The sequence below is a fragment of the Triticum aestivum genome, chromosome 3D (genome assembly GCF_018294505.1).
Source record: "Triticum aestivum cultivar Chinese Spring chromosome 3D, IWGSC CS RefSeq v2.1, whole genome shotgun sequence".
Classification (NCBI taxonomy): domain Eukaryota; kingdom Viridiplantae; phylum Streptophyta; class Magnoliopsida; order Poales; family Poaceae; genus Triticum; species Triticum aestivum.
The window spans coordinates 184291840-184307526 of NC_057802.1; the positions used below are offsets into that span (position 1 = coordinate 184291840).

The following is a 15687-nucleotide window of genomic DNA, read 5'->3' on the forward strand; positions in this document are numbered from 1 at the left end:
GCGACGCGGGCGTTGGTTTCCTCCTGCTGCGCGGCGGCGGCGACGGCTGCTTCATCCCTTGCGTCTGCCGCATGCCTTTGACCCTTCCTCTTCACCAACTCCGCAGCCCGCTCCTCGGGCGTCAGTTGCTTCTTCTTCTTGGGCGCGGCGGCGGTCTTGCGGGGGCGCGGGGCTTGCCTTTGCCCAAGGGGGCGGAAGTGATGCCGGACGACGCGAGGGAGGCGAGGCCGTCCGCGACATCGAGGGCGTCGTCCATGGCGAGTGGCTGGGAGCGGGCAGTCGGGAGGGTTTTGGGAAAATGAAGAGAAATGGTGGATGCTTTGCCACCGACTGGCGGGCGAGGGGGGAGTAGTTGGCCGCGGCGCGCGTGTTCGTCTCGTGTCCGCGCCGACGCAAATGAGGCTCAAAATTGGGCAGCAAATGGGTCGGCTGGCGGACAAATAGCGGACGCGCATCCGTTTGGGTCAGTGTGTTGGGCTGATTTTTCTGTCCGCTCCTATTCAAATGGACATGCGAGAACAAAATGGGTCGGCGCGTTGTAGTTGCTCTAAGTTATTCTTAATTAGGCGATATGCTGCAGTTCGGCTGTAATCATATTCATTCGTCCACTGCTAGGGCAATCTTGTTCCCTGAAAGAAAAAAACGTGGTCTTGTTATATACCTAGCTTGTGCTTACACGGGTATTCGTTCGATCGCGTATCCATTTTAGGCTTCGAACACGATTTATTTTTCACTAATTGCGTTGTCCCTTTCTTCGATCAAATGTCACAGTGACTATAACCCGAACCAAGAACCTTCTGGAAAGGGTAGAACAGCACCAGGAGTAAAATAGAATTGATTTTTGATAAAAAGCGAGGAAGCGCTTTGTCCAAGTGGGGCCCACTGCATTTGTGCAAAAGCGACGCGCTGCCGTTGCGTCGGCTCGCAAAAAGCGGCGGCTGACGTGGATCTGCCACCAGGGATGGTTGGCGCGCAACCGGGTTCACCCGGTCACTGCTCCTCTGTGCTGTGCGTGTGCGCCAGAGATCACGTTCACTGTTTCAGCAACCAATATGCCCAATATCTCGGTGCTCAGCCTCAGTGGTAGGACTAGTTGCAAAAATTTCTTACTGCATCCACAGTAGCGGAGAATATTTTTTCTCACGCCTAGGCCTCGTACCTGACCAATAAGTCCATCCTTTACTCAGTCCCCTGTCCAAAAGCCAAAATCAGAGACTCAAAACAGGGTCAGTACTAGTAGTAACCAAATTGACTTTCCCGTCAAAAAATTGACCTGCTCGGGTTAGGATAATCGTGCGTATGATTCATTGGCAGAAAGAAAGTAGATAATCTTTTGCGTGGGTGCATTGCCTTTGTGACTTTTACCGGCTGCCCCGGTGCAAAAGCCCCAAAAGTAGGCTAGGCTAGGCTGCATTTTTGGCTCGCCCATCCACGCACAATTATTTGTGGGACTTCCATCTCCAGTTCGCTCACCGCCTACTCCAACCCGCATGACCCAGCCCCAGGCCCAGTGACATGCCATACACCCACCACCCGAGATCGGGACGCCGCCATGGCCGCGCTTAGGGACCGGGGGGACGCCGCCATTAAGCTCTTCGGCCGCACCATCCCGCTCCTCGACGCCGCGGCCGAGGTTAGTTCCTTTTCCTTGGACACGGCGGGGGACTTCTCCGGTTCCTTTCACTTGCCGATTTGATGCGCTCTTCTTCTTTCTTGGCGGCTTTGTGCTGTCAAATGTGCGGCTGGTTTTGTTTAGGTCTTTGCGGTTACAGCTTCGTTTTTCTTTTTTTGGAAAGGTGGCATTGCAGCTCCGTCTTCCCCTCCCAAGAGGCCACCGGTTAATTGCTACTAGTGTTCTTCAGGAACCATTTCTATTGTTGTTATTTTTCAAACTGTTTTTTATCCTTTTGCTGCCATTCTGCTTGATGCGTGTTTGAACCATATAAATGAATGGACCCTTTCCCTTTGTTATCCAAACCCCACCCTTTTCGACAACAGAGGGGAGTCTGCTTACTCGCTCTTCAGAACCTCCTATAATTATGTTTGTCTCCACCATTCAATTACGTTTCTTGGTCTTCCTAAGTAGGGTTCATGCAATTAATTTCGGGCTATCTTTGTGTCCTACCCTACCGAGGGCCTTCTTGATTTGACAAGATGTAGACAGCAGTGCCTTGGATTGGTATGTGCTACCAGCCTGCTTGTCCTTGATAGTCCCCATCTTGAAAAGGTGTACTAAAAGGAAACAGTTCTCTATTGAGAAAGGAAACGGTTAAATAAATCCCTATGTCCATAAGGATTCCTTCATTTAGCCTTTCCTTGCCAAATGAAAAACGGAACTTCAGCTTCTTTGATCAAATACGTTTGCACTGAGATTGTTAAGATAAAATTCATCTTTATTAGTAAGACTAAGCCGGTGTTTTGCCCCGTGGCTACGAAAGCCCAACAGAATCTAAATGCTTAGGGCCTGTTTGGGACTGCTCCGTTCCACGAAAATCAGTTTTAGTCGACCAAATTCACTTTAGAGCAGTTTCACACAGGAGTTGCGGCTCCATCAAAAAGACCAAAGAGAATGTCTAGCTTCCAGTTAACTCTAGCTTCAAGAATGGCAATTTGGTGGAAAGGATCTATTTGGTGGCAGTGGCGGGTAATTTTTTCCCAACTCCAGCTTTTGGAGTTTTTGGAGCACCCCCTGAAGAGTTTCACAAAAAACAGGGAGTTGGACCCCATATCCTAATTTTTTTACGAAGCGGCATATTGTGAAGCTACCCCGTTTGGCTTGTGTCTTCTAAATCAAAGCTGAATTTTAGGAAACAAGCCCTTAATTGCAGTCGTAGAAAAACATTGCTTCTACTCTTAAGTTGAACTAGAGGGAAGCTTGGTTTGCAAACAGTTCTGCTATGGACCTCCAAAATCAGTTTATGTCTTGTCTTTGGAATGTCAAAACTGGTGCTCATGAAATTCATTTATGCTTCATGATAGAACCAAAGCTATGCCAACCAGTTGGAATTATTATTTAATTCAAAACATCTGTCATAGATACTGATCAACATAGCGTCAAGCGAATCAATGTAATATTATATGTGCATTTTAACCAATATCAAATACCAAACTAATTCCACCAAATGATTTTGCAACCTACGTGGAAATGCAAAGCCTACTCATGTGCATATCGTGTTATAGGTAAATACATGCACAGTAGTCAATGGTTCTGGTACTTTTGTCTTAAGTAGCTCTAGCTCTTAATCTAGTCCATGGCAGAGCCAGGATTTCAAAGATCGTTGTTTGATTTATTATTTTTTACTAGCTCTTTGAAGGTTCCTATAAGAAACTACTGCAGTTCGGATCCATAATTTTGTCTGATTGTTACAAAGGGTTATTTTAAGAAATTGCTGCATATGGAGTATACATTGACCAGCTCTATCTTGCCCCTGTACATAGAACTTTTTTTTTGTTATAACAAGTATAGTGTGTTGTTAGTATTTAGGCAGTTGTGCAAAAAGGGAAATGATATATAGCTAGGGACCGTGAGGGGGTCAAGGACTTACCGGAGGAGCTTATCGTTGGCCCATTGTGCAGTGAAGAATGATAAAATCTCCCCAAAACACTTGCCGTGCAAATTACTCTTCTTTTGCAAAAGAAGAGCTGGGTACCCTTGCACCATGGTAGCACCACCTTGGATCTAGTGCTTTATCGTGAAACAGAAGTGCCTTACTATTCCTCCAGTAACACCCCTGGTTCCTTGAAAGGTACTAGTTCTTAACCCCAAGTATGAAAGAGCAGCACTGCTATACAGACGACAGTAGGTAGACGATTATTGAACGACAATCCATTTAAGCCGTCCATGCATGGCAACAGTTGTCTGCAAACCGCTGGATGGACCATCGTGCAAGGGTCGTTCACCCTATATGTCGTGTGTACAGCAGTTTCGATTCCACGATTGCAAGTATAACAGAGAAACGGACAACTGAATATTATAAAGAAAGGGGCAGTACACAGGGGAAATTATTGGTAATATGAGTCAACGCTTAACACCTGAACATGAACAAACATAGTGAGGCATGCAATTCATGGATAAACATGAAACTAAATTGTACATGACTGAAGAATGTGTTGCTTGTTTAAATCAGCTATGATATCAAGTAGATGTTATGACATCACATAATTTTAGCAGCTACTATGATAAAATCTTCCGTAGTCTCGTACTCTCTTATGCCAGCGGTGTCTGCATTGTTTCCAGTATGCCATATTTCTGTGCCTTATAGTAATTTGAGAAAATAACAGTAACCTGATCAGCATTGATTTTTTGTAAAACTTTAACTTCTTATTGCCTATGTTTGTAGCTAACTCAACATGAACTATGCTCAATTTTGCATTCTCTCTGTCGGCACTATAAAAATTATGGTATACCAATTTGAATTATCTATTTCATGCATGTTAAATAATATTTTTCAGGTTGTCACCAAGCTTGGAAATGATGCAAACAGCAATGATGTCATGCCTTGTGTCTCAAACAAGCTTTTGAATGTCGAAGCAACTCCTTTCTGTTCCAAGAATAGAGAGCAGAATGATCAAGCTATCAGCAAACATGGGGTGGAAGTGAGAACTGGTTTCAAATCTGAGGAGATTAAAACTGGGTCTGATGGATCTGGCCAAGACAAGGTACTCAAGAAGCCTGATATAATCGTGCCATGCCCTCGCTGCAATAGCATGGAAACAAAGTTCTGCTACTTCAACAATTACAATGTTAGCCAGCCCAGGCACTTCTGCAGGAATTGCCAGAGGTATTGGACTGCTGGTGGAAATATTAGGAATGTCCCTGTAGGTTCTGGAAGACGCAGAAATAAGCATGCCTCTCACTTCCGCCATGCTATGATGTCATGTGATGCTAACATAGCTGCTCCCGGAGATGTTTCCAATGAGATCCACCATCTAGCTCTTCCACTTTTACCGCAGGTTCTTCCAGGGCCAATTAAAGAAAATGAAACAGTAAAGGAGTTCGGATCTCAAGTGCCAGTTTGTAAGCCTATGTCTTCAATCCATAATATTGAAGAACAGAAGGATACTCACCTTGTTTCCTTGGCCTCTGGTGATAATAGCGAAGAACAATCATGTCCATCTCCAGCGACAGTGTCGGGTTGCTCAGAAAATCATACGCCGGATAGCGCGGTTAAAAAAGAGCCAAGCAATGTGTTAGGATACTATAATGGCATCACATTGCCTCACCCTCACGGACCTGCTTTGGTGTTTCCCTGGAGTCCTGGATGGAACAGTATTGCTGTCATGGCAGCTGCTCAGTGCTCAACAGAGCCCATTCAAGGGTTGGAAAATGTGAAGCACGGTCTGCCGCCGTGGGCGCCTCCATTGATGATGGCAGCTCCAGGAATTTGCACGCCTGTTGTTTCCTTTCCTATGATGCCACCACCACTTTGGAGCTGCATTCCTGGTTGGCCTAATGGAATGTGGAGTTCACCATGTCCTGGAAGTAATGGCCCTCCAAACAAAATCACATGCTCAGAGGACAATTCTCCTACACTTGGAAAGCATTCAAGAGAAGCAGACCTGCAAGAAGAGGATAGGGAAAACAACGTACAGGTCCCTAAAACTCTAAGAATTGATGACCCAGCTGAGACCACAAAGACTTCGGTCCGGGATACTCTAGGCATCAAACCTGATGAGAAAGGCATGTTTGAGCCTTTCCAGATGAAGGTTCTAAAAAATGACAAGACACCAGAATCTCCACAGGCTCTGCAGGCCAATCCAGCGGCCTTTTCGCGCTCTCAGTCATTTCAGGAGAGGACTTGAGAAGCTTGATCTCAGTCATTTCAGGAGAGGACTTGAGAAGCTTGGTCTTTTGTTTCTAACCAATGCCATCAGCCATGAGTGTTGTCCAAAAGAAGGGGGATATGCCCAGTATGGTCAGTGTTTTTTGCAGGGCATCGTCTTGAGTTTATATGTTCCTAGACTGCAGGCACTCCTACAGCCAACTCAAATCAATTAAAGATCTACCAGTGCTCAACTTTTTGTTCAGCCATCGTGTAGGTTCGTCAGATGTTTCTGCTTCTTCAGGGAGTATATTTATGTAAAACATGCAGCGAGTTTTCTAAGCACTGGTCAAGTTTGGAAAGTGGCATGGTGCATCGAAATGGTCAGCGAAACATAGAGAACTATGGTCTGCTGGAATTCAGAGCGTGCTCCATCTGCAAGCATGAGACCTATAGCGCTTACATTGATGGGGCCAAAATGTTAATTATGATGTTCTCTTCCGTTTTAGGAGGATTGATGCTCTGATGTTTGTATGTAGCTAACATGTTCTCAAGTTTATGAAATGATTGTTATGCTAACCTTCTCCAAATGCTTAATTCAGGAACCGAAATGGAACCAACTCTGTTTGATGTAGACAAATCTGAATATAGTATGTCATGTGAACCATGGATGTTCATGTGCCCATTGTATGCTCAAACATATCTAAGTGCGTTTATAAAAAAAAAAGGGTTAGACCAGCACGAGCAACAATGGCACAAAACATATGGGCAACAATACATATTTCAGATAGAAGAATAAGTGATAATATACATCGCAGTATTCACCCATTCACCTTATGACTGATGGTGGACACCACACACCAGGGCACAAATTCTTGGATGTCAACAATTTCTATTTCCTTTTCAGTAAATGTTAGATAGAATACATACATACACACACCCTGGAGGCTAAATCTATTGCCGTTAACAAATGAATGGCCCGTATACACACTGAAAGGGCGGAAACGAACAAAAGAAACAGAATATAAGAAAGAATAGTAACACTATATGCAATTCCCCTGCAAGGGTCATGAAAACGTTCGCATTGGAATTTCCGAATGGTTCACCTGATTTAAAGCCTCAAACTTCTCTATTTCTCGGCCGATTTGAATATCACTGGGAACAAAATGCTCTGAGAAAGCCTTGATTGCAAAATGTGGGACCATTGCTGTGACAACAATGATAAGCAGCAGTAACCAAAACAAGCCTTGCCCCATTATGTGATAGATGGCCCTGAAATTAGTGTTTGGTGTCAGTTGGTTGCATCTATTATAGATAATCATAAACAAGAGCAACAGGTGTTGCACTTATCAGAAATCCCACTCAAGAAAACATGGGCAAATAGCTCATTTTACTTGTAAGAAGCCCACAGATGCTTGCAAAGAAAAAGATAGCATTTAATCTATGTATTCTAAAAGAATTATAGTGCAAAGGAAATAAATAAAATGTTATGCTGGAATGAAACAAAAGAGCAAGGGCCATGCGCACGGGTGAGATGCTGCCTGTTGATTTATTATCACAAGGGGCACGTCGAATCAGAATCTACATATCACAAGCTCGGGCTCCCAATTGCAGTTATAACAGCTCAGAGTTTATTTCGTTTCTTCGGAGAACTCATCCCTTATAATACAAACACATGTTGCAGGAAACTTGCAATCGTATATGTCTGATGGAGAAAACAGTCAGAATACCTTTAAAGGTTTTAAAGACTACTGCATCTTTTTGTCAACTTCACAGCTATTGCATGGAATACAAAAATAATGGCATCAGCAATAAGATGTGGGAGGTGAAGCACTTACCCATAACCAGGAAGAACCCATATCGAATCTATCACAAAGAGACAAATCACTGTTGCTGCTATCGTCCCCCATACGAACGCATGTATAATCCAATTCCACCGAATGATGTCCATGGCCAATTGCATATTTACAACAATGACTGATGCAAGTGCCCACAAATCTCCAAGACTAGACATGCCTATAGTACTTTGTCGATATGCAAAATACGGTATGTAGAACACAACCAAACTCTGCCAAAGTGCTTCAAGCATATTGAGGACAAACAAATTCAAATTATACTTCTCATTCCGTTGGCCAGATCCATAAAGCTTTGGGTAAGCTAGCAGTGTTGACTTGCTAAGATCCTTGTCAAGAATACCAACAACAATTGTTGGAAGGGATGTATAAAGCACAGTATACAGGAGACTACTCCATTCGGTGATAGCAGTCGTCAAAGTGAATGATGTATAAAGCACATACCTGAGATCACATCATAAGCATTATTTTGGGGGGCTATATTTTTTTACTATCCATGCAAAAAATAGGAAAAATAAAGAGGTGATCCATACAATATTTTTTGAATAATTCAACCAACTAAACAAAAAATTATGGTAATAATTTCTGACCATAAAATTATTATCATATCACCGCAAAAAAAAATGGTCATAAATTTATAATGCCAAGGTACACATCTTATATGTAACACTAGAAAATTATAGGCCTCCACATTTTCCAGAAAATATATGGATGATTTCAATAGCCGCCAAGTTGTTTTCTGACCAAAACTAGTAGTAACATTTTCCCAGTAATGAAGTATTTGTCCCCTCTAAAAAAACCTTACCAGAAAAGAACCAAGACAAATGTGGCATTCTTGTAGAAGTTGTAAAGGATCATGTAACCCATCCTTTGATAATTCCAGTGACCATGAACTAATAGAAGAGGAACCAAGAATCTGAATTGTCCCATAGAAAAATCTGATGCCATAACAGCTTGTCCTCCTTCTTGGCCATTGATACCAACCCCAACATCAGCCATTTGAATCATTGAAACATCATTTGCTCCTGAATGTCACAGGTTAAGTAAACAGTATTAATAATGCACACGTTGTCTCCTAAATAAAAATGTAACATAATAGAGGAAGCAGGAGGGTATACCATCACCAATTGCTAAGGTCATATCATCTGTCCTGTTTTTGATAAGCGCAACTATGCCTGCCTTTTGTAGAGGAGCCACTCGACAACATAAGACAACACTACATTCTGTTGCTACTTTGAAAAGCTATCACAACAAAATAAGACAGACCATGTGTCAGTTATGGCATCTTTATAAGATGATCTTATCACTGAGAAGGACAAAAGAAAATTAGTACAGCATTGATAGAACTACATATGGACGAGTAGTACCTCTTCTTGCAACTCTGTCTCAAGTATGTAAACAAGGCTGTTACCGTCCACAATCAAAGCAAGAACTGTACCAGAAGATTCTGATGCTAACACTGGATACGGTGAGCCAATTGACGAAGCAACTCTGTGCTCCTTAGTTCTTGCAAGTGCTTCCTCGAGACTTCTCTTGCAAGACTCCTTAGAATTGTTATTTATCACAATTTGTGTCATGTCATTTGTCAGCAGCTTACAAGAGTAGCCAATAGAAATTGCTGTCTCCTGCTTATCCCCTGTTAAAATCCAAACTTTCATGCCTGCTTGCCGAAGAGATTCTATTGCTTCTGGTACCCCATCTTGAAGCTTATCTTCAATCCCAGAGGCCCCCAATATGTGGATATTGCACTCTACATTGGCTGCAATTGATCGGAGTAAATTTCCCCTGCCAAGTACTGCTGTGCTAGCCTTCTCATATGCCAACTGCCACTCCTCAAATTCAGGTTGACTCAATTCACGCATACCAACAACAAGAGTTCTTAGGCCAAGTGATGAATATTTGTGGAGATGTGCCTCTGTAGCACGAACATTGTCCAGCTCTAATGATTTGTTGATAATTCCAAACATTGAACTGTCTGCGCCTTTGACATATAACTTAACAGTCTTATCAGGGCAGCCGACAATGACAGACATCCTCTTACGATCACTATCAAACTCATGAAGTCCTAATATATCAAATCTGCACATTACATACCGGCAGGATACATCAGAACTGTAAGCCAAGCGTGCTAATGATCTATTGAATCAAAACTGGCACGTAAAGGATATGAGATAGTAGATTAGTACTGGCACGTAAGCCAAGTAACAATTAATAAACCAGCAACAATTAATATGGATCAGAGGGAGTATTAAATTTGGGTCAAGTGTGAAATGAATCGCACCGCATGTTGCAAAATATATTACTCCCTCCATATCACAAATACATTTCATTTTGAATACTGAACTGGTCTTCGAGATTTACCTTTGACCGCTAATTATGGAAAATCATTACATTATATGAATATACTTTCGAGACAAATCCGAACATATGATTTACAAGTTCTCAATCTAAATATTTGGAACAATATCTGTAGTCCATGTTTTAAAGTTTGACTTAAGACATGTCCAAAATGACATTTTTTTTGAACCGGGCATAACCCCTTTCCGTTAAGCAAATAAGGGAAATACAGCAGTTCCAAGTCCAGAAGCAGAGGGAAAGGGGAGAGTGAGTTCAGCATCGCCGGGGAACCCACTGCAGAATGCTTGACATCGAAACACCTACTATGGGACAAAGCCCCAACGAATACAATTTGACACACTGAATTGGTAATGGAGATAACTCCTAAAATAGATGTCAACTTGACGTGTACAGTTCCACTTGACAACTGACTCACACAGAAGAATGAAAAACAGCAAAATTGTATGGACTGATAACTCACATATTTGCCTATTGGCCCTGTATAATTAAAATAATTTTCTAAATTGACAAACGAATTTCCTACCACTGTTCAAATTTGGAAGTTCCTCCCAGCCAAACAGTTGAAGGGCAGGCCAGGCACAGTAGTAGAGTCCTGGGTTCAAATCAGCCTCCTTGCAGAATTATTATGCACGGGTAAGGCTGTCTAGAAATTCCCTTCCCCAGACCCCACCTTGTGTGGGAGCTTTCAGCACTGGGTGTGGCACAAGCCCTAATGTCACGTTAATAACCTTAGGATCTACTCGTTAGTTCTTTTCGGGTCGGAAATGACATCAGTAACATTACAAAGCAAAAGGCATAAAAACATTTGTGCTAGCCGTAATCATATGCTTGATGCTACCAACTACCAGCTGCCCTAGACTGTAGGAGACTACACAGGCAGTATGTCTGCTTATAGTTTTCTAGAGATGAAGAGATCAAGGATCATAGTGTCCCTCCACTCCTAGTCACATAATAACTTTTGATATCACAAAATTTTGCATTTCAGTTAGATAGCCGGTACTAAATTCTAACGAAAACACACTCATGAAGTATTGCCAAATACAATGGTCACAAAGCGAAAGTTGAGAGCTATCTTACCTCTGTCTGTCACCAAGGACATCGATCACTACGTAACCAGATGTTCGCTCAACAAGCACAATGCCATAAGATGCTGCAGCATAAGCTAGTGCCTGCTCATCAGGGGACTCACCCTGATAGTCAATCAACTTTTGTTTAGGATCTCTAGTGTCCAGGACAAGTGGCACAATTGTATTGCAGGCAGCAAGAGCAAGGAAGAATTCAAGGACAAGCTTTGCTTCCTCATTTGAGCTGTCATTGTTCAATAACTTCAAAAGCTGAGGGTCAGTCCTAACTGCCATTTTTGGTGTCCACAGAAGATCATCAACTGACCAAAACCAGCAAATAAGAGGTCTTATTAGGAAACAGCAACATCAAACAAGTAATATAAATTGAAGTCATCGTACCTACAACTGAGGACCCGCATGCAGGTTTGCCAGAACTGTAATCAACTCCGTGAATGGATGCACACATGAACTCCATCTTGTTCTCTGTCAGCGTCCCTGTCTTATCAGAGAAAACATACTTAATCTGCCCCAAATCCTCATTTATATTCAGAGCCCTGCACTGGAACCTGGACCTTGACGATTCGTCATACAAGTCATTGTCGGCGCCCATGAAATATGCTTGCCCAAGTCGTACCAACTCCATTGATATATACAATGAGATAGGAATGATGACCTGATACACTATGACGGCCATGAGGAATGTAACGAATATCTGCATTCCGATTCCATAGTAATTGTAGTTCTTCCCGGTTGTGTAATCCTTTTCTCTAAAGAATTGGGTGAACTCAAGCTCCCGCTGGTGATTCAGCAGCCAAATCCCTGCGAGCACTGATGCAGTTATGCACATCCCAATGAGCATAATGGACAATATGACTGTCTCCCGATTCAACTGAGTCTCCAAGCGGCTACGCTTGGATGGCGGCCCAGAGTTATTGAGCATGACCTTAGTCTCCTTTCCAGCATAAACCACAACCCCTATTGCCCAGGTGGTATTCTTGAGCTCACAACCACGGAGCACAATGTTGGACGGTCCGAGTGAGACACGCTTGCCGTCGATCTCCAAATTCGCCTGGAACCCATAAATGTTCCTGTTGGGCCGCTCGCAGTGCAGCATACCAGCTACGTGGCCGTCGTGAGAGAAACTCAACTGCGTCTCCTGCTTGGCATACCTCGTCTTGAGGTTGGTCTCCCCGTCAAGATTGACGGTCTGGACGTGCGCGAGGCCAGTGGGGTCACTAGTGGCGAGCAGTACCATGTCGGCGGGGAGCGTCTCGTTGGACGCGACGCGTACGACGTCCCCGACGCGTATGTGCTTCCATTTCTTGGGGAGGTACTCGCCGGCGGTTTGAGGCGCGAGGACGGCGGCGAGGCGGTTGTTCTCCCTGCGGTCGGAGCGGTGGCGGCGGATGTCCTCGTAGGCGTCCTTGACAGCGGTGACGAAGAGCACGAAGGCCAGCGGGAGAACAGACGCGCCACGACCAAAGACGGCGACCTGGGGGAGCTGGTTGAGCACGGTGATGGCGAGGAAGTAGACGTACGACAGCCGTCGGAACTGCTCGAACAGGTTGCGCGGCAGGAAGGTGAGCGCGGAGTACTTGGCCGTCCGGACAGCGTTGCCGGCAAACTCCGGCGAGGGCTCCCCCACAGCGACGGCGCGGTACTCACCCCCCTCGTGGAGCTCCCGCTCCGACGCGGACGGGTCGGGCTGGTCGCGGCGGGAGGGGCGGAAGGGGCCCGGGACCTCAACGGAGAAGCCCAGGTGGTCAGCGCGAACGGGAGGCTCCGGCTGCGACGGCGGGAGTTGCGACGCCGCCGCCGGCGGGTGCGGGGAGGCGACGTCGATGAGCGGGCGCTCGGACGTCATGGGGGAGGTGGCGAGAACTATTGGGTGGTCTGAGCCATGGGCGGGGCGGATTTGGGTGGACGCCGGCGAGGTCAAAGCTGGCGGTGAGGTGAGGAGCTTGGAGAAGAAGCGGAGCCTTTACGGGTTCGAGAGTTTTCCGTTTGGGGGCTGGGGCGCGATTTGGGGAGACACGAGCAGGTTGGTGGCAAATTTGGAGGAGCCTCTCCCCTAATTGCCCGATTTCAAGAGGGATTCCAATCTCTCAAATTTCCGATTGATTTGTCACAAAATTAAGCCGCCTAGCCAGCCGTCGGATCCGATGGATGGTGGCCGTGCGATCTCAACAAACAGAGTCACTGTCTTCTTCCTCAACAAACAAAGTCGTTGTCTTCTTTCTCTGTTCTTCCATTCACCACGCCCATGATCCAGCGTCTTTACCTGTCGGCAATCTCGCAGCACCGGAGCCGCCGTCGACTGGTGCATCGCAGCACCGGAGCCGCCAGCAACTGCTGCATCGCAACACTGGGTGCTGCTCAAAATGCCAACACCCAGCGCAGCAGCATCCATGGCAACACCGGCGACGCTCCATTGCAATCCGTGGCGAGCTTCAACGGCCCCACGACGCTTCATTGCAGCCCCGATGGAACTTCAACGACTCACACGACGCTCCATTGCACCCTTCGGTAGCGCTCCGTTGCAACCCAGGGCGCACTTTCCTGCAGCACCGCGAGCGAAGCACGTTGCATCGGGCGCCGGCAGCACCACGAGCGCGTCGCGCTGGACATTGCTTTGCACCACCACGAGGGATGCCGCTCCGGCGAGAGATCCACAGCCAGCCGATAATGGAAGGCCAGCCGCAACCTGCCTACTGCAAGGGTCCATCCCACCATTCCAGCGCAGCGGCGGCCACTCGTGGTAGCAACAGCTCTGCCGACCGGAGAGGAAGAAGGCGTGGGGAGGTCGCCGTCCGCTGGCAGCAATCGGGGGACTCGCATCGCCGGCAATTGCTGCAAGTTGTGGCTCTGTGCTGAATTTGGGGAAAGAAAGAATGAGTGGTGGGGAAAGGAAAGCGCTAGAGGATAAGGATGGGCTGGGCTATCGATGTGTGTGGGAGTAAGACCAGGACGCGTGGCTCGCTAGAGACGCGGCTGATCTTTCCAGAAAATCATCCGGTTGAATTTAAGTGATTTCCATATTCTTTTCAATCTATTCGTCACATTAATTGTCATGGCAGTAAAAAAACACCTGAAGTAACAGAAATTGCATCCAAAATTGTATACACCTAGCAACGACTACAATCAGGGCATGTTCTAATGTCCTACAGCTTCTCAAAAACTTTTCAAATTCAGCTTCTTGCTTGGCTTCTCACTTCACGTGGTGCCGGGAAACCGTTCGGAAGCACTATAGCTTCGCCGGCAGCCCAGCTGGTGAGACTGCAAGCCTGTTTGGAAGAAGCCCATTGCGGGAGAGGAGGCTCGTTCATCAAGTTCTGCTGCTGGCTCAGAAGGGGTTCGAGAGGCATCAATGGTGTTCGGGCAAGCTCCTCCTTCCCATGGTGTTGCTGCTCCTCGCTGACAACGAGACTAGCGGCCCTGAGGATGGGATCCAGCAGGAAATGGGTTGGGATGGCTGAATCTGTAGGCGGAGGAGAGGATCCAGCCGGCGATGGGGGAGCAACCCTGGCGGCGCGACGGTGGGAGGGTTTGAGAGAGAGGACGAGGACGATGCGCGAACGTGGGACAAAGGAAAGGAAAATGTTTAGGTGAGGCCTCAAGGGGTTCGTGCGCCTCGAGGTGGTGGCATATTGATCGTTAATAGGTGGAATTTCATATTCTTCTAAACACAAAGCTTGGGTTTTCTTGCTTCACAAAATTGCACTATGGCCCAGGAGAGCTTCGAGAATTTTTGCTTCTTGAAGCTAATGCGTTCGGCATGATTTCCTCGGAGTCTCTGAAGCTGAGAGTTGGAGAGATTCAGAACATGCCCTAAATGAAGCAAGTTGAAAGCGCACAGCTTCGGAATCGGACAAACTTTGTTGTAGCGGACAGTCGAAAAGTCATCGTGCTAAGTGCATCTCGAACAGTTCCCTGTCTCGAAAGTAACCAATATTTATGGGAGTTGGGCCAAAAACCTCTCAAACAGTTTTCGTAAACGCGCATTATTTTTACACGATCCTGTAAATCCTGACCAACTTCCCATTTTATCTAGAGGAAGATGAGCCTTCGCGTAAACTTTGGCGGGAGGCAACCATCGAAGTTATAGGACCCCGACGAGTCCCTTGTTGACCGGCCGCCATGCATGTGCCATTTGTATGCTTTGTTTAATGGGAAATAGAAAAAAATGGATTTTAGGTGAAGATGTTTATAGGGACCGAGAAAAGACCTCACAAGACAACTTACCCTCAATTATATGGACACCCCATAAAATCATTTTTATCGGGAGTTTTTCATGGGAATTGTTGGAGATGCTCTAAGGCCCCACAAGACTGGCTCACCATAATAGCAATGGTCGTCAATGAGGAAAAGCATAGATCGAAAGGATCCAACATGTAAACACACAAACACAGACGAATGAAGACCCGATCCAAGCAATTCCATCATAGACAAACACCGATAGAATCCCGCGAGATCCGCCGTAGACGCAGTACCCTGGATGTCGCCGCCCCGCCTTTCTAAGAAGGGAAAAATCCTAACCAAGCTAAAAAAAACACCTAAAACGGATTAGGAGCCCTTCGCCGATAGGGGTCGGGATCCACCTCGCCTTCATGGCCTTGGGACCAAGAAGACGAAGCAGACCAGCAGTGGTGT

General features: G+C 45.8%; 2 protein-coding genes across 2 annotated transcripts; one reads left to right on the top strand and one right to left on the bottom strand.

Annotated features, from left to right (window-relative positions):
• The first annotated feature begins 1414 nt into the window (after positions 1 to 1414).
• On the top strand, positions 1415 to 6341 carry LOC123078183 (cyclic dof factor 3). The gene is made up of 2 exons (XM_044500595.1): positions 1415 to 1633; positions 4453 to 6341. Exons 1-2 carry the CDS (start codon positions 1553 to 1555, stop codon positions 5800 to 5802), a joined length of 1431 nt encoding a protein of 476 aa, XP_044356530.1. The 5' UTR covers positions 1415 to 1552; the 3' UTR covers positions 5803 to 6341.
• Positions 6342 to 6634: 293 nt separating this feature from the next.
• On the bottom strand, positions 6635 to 13082 carry LOC123078182 (phospholipid-transporting ATPase 1). Its single transcript, XM_044500594.1, has 7 exons — positions 11437 to 13082; positions 11051 to 11357; positions 8983 to 9694; positions 8734 to 8857; positions 8421 to 8640; positions 7601 to 8059; positions 6635 to 7034 (listed from the first exon to the last, which is right to left on the bottom strand). The coding sequence occupies exons 1-7, from the start codon at positions 12899 to 12901 to the stop codon at positions 6830 to 6832; spliced, it is 3492 nt and encodes a 1163-aa protein (XP_044356529.1). The 5' UTR covers positions 12902 to 13082; the 3' UTR covers positions 6635 to 6829.
• Positions 13083 to 15687: the final 2605 nt, after the last annotated feature.